Source organism: Chenopodium album, chromosome 7 (genome assembly GCF_948465745.1).
Source record: "Chenopodium album chromosome 7, dcCheAlbu1.1, whole genome shotgun sequence".
Classification (NCBI taxonomy): domain Eukaryota; kingdom Viridiplantae; phylum Streptophyta; class Magnoliopsida; order Caryophyllales; family Amaranthaceae; genus Chenopodium; species Chenopodium album.
This window is the reverse complement of record NC_137840.1, coordinates 5293666-5300000: the sequence shown is the minus strand read 5'-3', so window position 1 is coordinate 5300000 and position 6335 is coordinate 5293666. Positions and strand designations below refer to the sequence as shown.

Below are 6335 nucleotides of genomic sequence, written 5' to 3'. Positions count from 1 at the left end.
TGTTATTCCAAATATGTTGACTGTCTTAATTCTTCAAAAAATTCTTTTTGACTAAAAATACTTGTATTGATTAAATTATTGTAGTGTGATTTATTATTTTATTGTTGCCTCCAATTAAAAGGTAAAAAAAAAGTCACATATTCACGCATGAATCTATCAATTGGGGTTCCTAAACCGTAGGCGTGAAATTTTTAAACTCAACATGGATTCTCTTCCATTCAATTGGGAGCATATTGTATATTTGTTTTGAACCCATCAATTTATGTTAGTCTATTGCTAAAAGAAGGTTGAAAGTGGAATATATACGCAAAATCACATTCCACCTGATGATGTTATATGTTTTATTTTAAAGTTAGGTACTTGGACTTGATCACTTGTTTGTGTGAATGAGTGTTCGAGTTGGATGATTTTTAGTATTTGTTTTAGGAATGGACTAAGGGATCGGAACTGATTCTATAGGCAATTATGGTTTAATTTTTGTACTTAGCTTGCATGACTGGCCGACAGCACAATCACTATAAACAAGTTACACTCGGTAGTGGTTTGAAACGGTTTAGGTTTATTGATATTTTAGATTATAATGAGTTAGATTTTTATAGGACATCAAAAGGTATATGTTGAGTGGGTGTGGGATTTTCACATGAATTAGGTGACTACATAAAATACTTGGTTTCCATTATGAAAAAAAAAAAAAAAAAAAAAAAAAAAAAAAAAGAATATCATTATAACACCTACTCGTTTATGTTTTTTTATATATGGCTATGTCTTTAACCGTTATTGACCACAAACACACCCACTAAACCTTTTAAATTTGGCAATCGGCCTGGCATTGTATTGGATTGATCATATTCAAGTATTTTGTCAATTAGTTTATGATATTTTGATTAGTCAATATAAACTAATCAAATTCCTTTTTCCGGACGGAAGGGATCATGGACAGCCCCGTTTCTGAGATTTTGGTGGCCTATGGGCGAACTTATGATTTGGGGCCCTAATTAAAAAGTGATGTTAAAAATTCTAAATTTCAAGGGTATGCAGAAACCAAAAAAAAAAATGAATATTTTTAAGTTACAAGACTTACAACAAAAATAATGCTGAGTAACTTATTTCTGAAAATTTTCACATTATTTTTTTTTTTTTTGGGAAAAAAATATTCATTTCTTTTCCAACTTAATCAGCGTCCACCATACATAGTACTATATATACATCAAAAGACATAACTTAAATTAAGATAAAATTATTTAAAAAAAAAAAACTTAATCAAGATGAAATTTAAAACATTCTACATGCTTAATACTAGCAACACCCTCCAAAATTCTTGGCAAAAAGATAGCTTATAAAAAATAACAGTATAACAAATCTGTGAAATTATACATTAAAAACATAAAGAAAAAAATCACAAAAAATTGAACCTTTAAGATTAAGAGGTCATCATGAATAACTTAAAGCATTTCAATGGAAATCATCTGTGCTAACGATCTACGGCATCTACCCAATCCCTTTTCATCATTCTTGTCAACATTCTTCATCTCTTTAAGCCTTAGTCACCAATGTTTGTACTCCTATAGAGAACCACCGTTGTTCTCTTTCCCTCTTCAATAAATTTAATTTTTCTGAGAATTAAACCTAGCCAAATTTTAAAGGTATTAATTAGGAGAGTAACTGTTTTGGAAAAGGAAAATCTTTTTTCTATAATTTCATTAGAGTGACTGCGTGAATACAGGGAGGAGTATTAAACATTAATTAAGGGCTTTGATTTTTTTTTTTTTAATTAAACCAAACTCTGTACAAATTTTGGGCTTCCCAATCTGAGGCCCCGGGCGGCTGCCCCGGCTGCCCTGCCCCAGATACGGGGCTGATCATGGACCATGATCAGTTAATGGAATGTCAAATATAGTTCGAAGTTTAAGTGATTCAGCTCACATAAATAAGGTATATGCCACTCTTGTTAGGTCTACGCCAGTGTGGAAAATAAAGAGTAAGCAAATAAGTATTGTGGCTATTTGAACAACTAACACTTTATTTGCGTTAAATTACTGCCGTGGTAGCCTCATTAAGGTATTAAGTGCGTGAAATTTTGTACTTTGTAATTATAAAAATTATCAGAAAATTCTCTTTTAACATAAGTTTATCATAATCTGATAAGTTAAAAAAATGTGCATTGTGAATTTAGAAATGACTTTTCATAAAACGAAGGGTAAAATGTATAATTGTGGTGTGATTTTTATGAGATAAAATACATCCATCACACCATGATGTATTGATGTATAACATTACTAAAATTTCTCAATAAGTCAATAGATCGGAGTCAAAATCTACGTCTATAATTAGTCGATAGTACTGGCACGCACAACAATTTGTACCTCATCAAATGGCCCATACTTCATGATTAAAAAAAAAAAAATGTAATCAAGCAAAAAGGCAAATTGAAATAGACCTCTTCAACAACGTTCACTCAAGTCAATTGGTAGTTATGATTAATCACACAATTGATGGAGATGCAGTGATCCAAACAAAATTCTTCAACATTGTGTTATGTCATATGTAGTCCTCTTAGCTTGATTATTTCACCATTTCTAAACCTGCCAATTTTAATTTTTTGATTACTTTTAAATGGTAACCATACCTTCAAAATCCTACCAATAAATTTTGTTGGCTAAAAGCCTAGAATACATAATTATACTCCCATTTTCTATTTCACACGATATAAACAAAAAGGTTAATATACATCTATTGGCATTTTCAAGTTTCACTTAAAATTTGTGGTCATCCTAATAGGTTATGTTTACACGTTAGTTCATAAATCAAGAAAAATATAATACAGGTACAAATTATTTTGATTAACTTCATGGTCTTTTTTCTAAGGTGCCATACATATTTGTACCACTCGCACTGATTAAACAACGCGTGTGACATATTTACTTAAACTTATGTAACGAGCTGAAGAGAACACAACAAAAATTAGGGTCTGTTCTAATAGACTGAAATCAACTGAATTGAAATGAATACTTTATAAAAGAAGGAAATTAGGAGTTGAGCTGAACTGAACTGAACTAAAAATAAACGTATGAGAACAAACCCTTAGGTGACATATACAATTTTGTGGGATTACTAATAGTAAATTAGTAACACATACGTTTATTGATGACATTGATTATTTAAGATTTTTAAAAATATAATTTGTAAGAAAGATTAGGTCATTTCAAATTATAAGGTACATCAACACTTGCCTTGTAGAATTAATTTTTTAAACCCAATACTTTTTAGCTACAAAGTCTTCTAATGATAATAATTTATTTTAAACATGTTATGGTTTTAGTGGAGTCTTTTTTTTTTTTTTTTTTTTTTTTAAAGTTAAGTTACAACTCTTTGGCTCTTTGCTAGTTTACTCAATTAATTCTGTCTTCAATGATAAGTTTGTAACGATATTTTTTCTCTTACGACAAAGCAGATTCATGATATTTACCATTCACCCTTTACAAAAGTTAAATTTCTAGAGCCTCTATCTTCAAAAATAAAATATTGGGGCAAATGATATTTTCTCCCCTGTAAATAAGATAATAAATTAATAAATAAATCTAATAAAAGTATACCCGTAGTATAAGTACACCTTATTGCACCAATAAAAATAAACTTTAGTGTGAAAAAGATATTTTTAGGCACACCATGAAACCAATAAAAGAAAATCAGACGGCAGTAACATTAAACATTTGTAGAATTGTAGCCAATCAAGTACTACGTAACAACCAAATCACCAATCATTTAAATAGTCAATGTTGTTACTGTTTTAGATCGTTGGTTTCGTACAACTTGATCCCCATCTCTTCAAATGCAAAACACTCAAAACCCATCCTTAAAAAAGCTAAAGGTATCCAAATAAAACACACAAAAATAAATAAAAGTTACCAACCCAAAAAAAGACTTGTAGACTACTAGTGTACTACTGTGTAAATGGGGTACTATTTTACTTAAAAACATGAAAAGAACGGTTCACCTCCCTCTATTATAGGTCCCATTTTAGAAAATGATTCACACAATTTTAACTTTTTTATATTTAAATACTCTCTTATTGAAAAATCTCCCTTTTTTTATTTTTAACAAAAATTTCTTACAAATGTAATAAAGACAATTTTTTTTCAAATCACTACTATAGTATAATAATCTGCTGATTTGTTTAGAATCTCTAAAATCTTGCCATAATTAAACAATTTATTCGCTTTGATTTACTATATTTAAATGCAAACAAATAAGTGGAAGTTTTTTTTTTTTTTTTTTTTTTCTTTTTTAAATAGTCATATTTTTACTTATTAAAATGTACATATATTTTTTTTTTTTTGAAACACATCAAAATGAAATACTAGTTTATTTTTGTACAATAAAATGTAATATATTAGTATCTTGGAAATAAATGTTACTCATAAAACGACCAATTAAGTTAGGTTTTCACAAGGGGCGTGTAACGCATAGTGCAAACTACGTGCAAGGCAATATTAATTTAGTTTTGTACGATTACAATAAAACAATTTGCTGATTTTCCTACAAAATGTTTTTTTACACACCTATCATCTTTATGGTTGTACTAGTTTCAATTTGCAAAACAGAAAACAATAACAAATCAAAATTAAATTAAATTAAATAAAGGAAAAAGATAATTGACCATAATTACCAAATCCACCCAAACCCATCACACAAACGGCCCACAAAAACGACCCAATTTTCCCATTTCTCATTTTAATGCAATAAACCTTTTTCCCAACAAATTCTATCTCTTTATAAATTGCATAAACCTCCTAACCAAATATTGGATCCAAATAAAAACATACCACACTTTTTTAATAAACAAAATATTCTTTACATTTATTTTATCAATACTTTTATCATAAAACGCGTCGTTTTAGTCTCATCATGTCCCTTATATAGCCGTTACTTCAAAGCTCCTCTTCTTCTTCACTATCAATCATACCAATAAAAATCTATCATTCACGATTTTCCCTTGAATCAAAAAAATTTACTACAAAAAAAAAAAAAACCTTTAATATTGTTAACCTACAACAACCTATTCCAGCTCATACTTTCCCGCCACCCAAACACGCCCTTATTCTCTCTCCTCATTTTTTTTTCATTAATTTTTTTCATATAAATACCCCCACTCGTCTTCAAAAAGTAAAACCCTTAACCTGCGCTATGATGTGTTTTACGCCCCCTCGTCTCCCTCTCTCTCCTAACAACCCTCCATAATTAGAAACAAATTCTTTCACCAAAAAAAAAAAAAAAAAAATCAACCCTTCACAATTTCAAAGGAAAAAAATATCAAATATTGGCTACTGGTAACATGTTGTTGTCAATCTTCTTAGCTCTGTTTCTGCCGTGCGCCGGTATGAGCGTAGTGTTTGTTGTATACATTTGTCTACTATGGTACGCCGCCAGCCACGCCCCTCCTGAGGCTGTTAAGCCGGTTGTTAAAAAGGGGTTGTCAGCGGCGGAGCTTGAAAAACTTCCTAAGGTTACCGGCAATCAGCTCATTCACGGCATCGAATGCGCTGTTTGTCTCGACGACATTGAAGGAGATCAACCGGCTCGAATGGTTCCCGGTTGTAATCACGGGTTTCATCTCTATTGTGCCGACACGTGGCTTGCCAAACAACCCGTTTGCCCGGTTTGTCGTACCAAACTTGGCCCGGAGTTCTTTGAATCCTCTCAAAGCAACCCTTGTTAATTAAATTAATTCTATTATATCATGGAAATTCCCTCAATCTCAATTTAGGGTAGATTTTTGGTTTTTTTTTTTTTTTTTTTTTTTTCTAACATTTTTTTTCTCATTGTAGAGGTGTTAATTGATTAATTTATTATATAAGTAGTTTTTTTTTTTTTTTTTTTTATTATTTTTTTTATTTTTATAATTTGTCTCTTAAATTCAATTGCAAAATTTTGATCCCATTTTACTGAGAAATTGGGATTTTCAAGAATTACTATGAGTATATACATTGTACTCAATGCAATATCAAATCCCTCTTTCGGGTCTCAATTCTACCCACTTTCCGGTTTTGTTCGATTCGAGTTCTACTCGCTTATACTCTATTCCGATTTCAAAAGTTAATTTTAATATTTTCGAAAACCAATTTATTTTTCAAACTCTGTTTACAAATTATTCAAAATTCTTATTTTAAAACATTTTTAATGTAATATTTGTTTTGGTCAAATGTTTTAATTTGGAGAGTAGCAATTTTTTACTAGAAATAATTTCTTTAGTTGTACAAAATCTTTTGTATGTTTTGAAAAAAAAAAAATTACCCCTATTTGAAAATGCTTTGACGAATGAACTGTCAAATTTTGTA

At 30.0% G+C, this 6335-nt stretch overlaps 1 protein-coding gene across 1 annotated transcript; it reads left to right on the top strand.

The window, feature by feature from the left end:
* The first annotated feature begins 5332 nt into the window (after positions 1–5332).
* LOC145639924 (RING/U-box superfamily protein) lies at positions 5333–5716 on the top strand. The gene has a single exon (XM_081691244.1). The coding sequence runs from the start codon at positions 5333–5335 to the stop codon at positions 5714–5716; it is 384 nt and encodes a 127-aa protein (XP_081547370.1).
* Positions 5717–6335: the final 619 nt, after the last annotated feature.

What these genes read in the sequence shown, in the direction of transcription:
- LOC145639924 (XM_081691244.1), top strand. Translation starts at nt 5,333, where the DNA reads ATGTTGTTGTCAATCTTCTTAGCTCTGTTTCTGCCGTGCGCCGGTATG.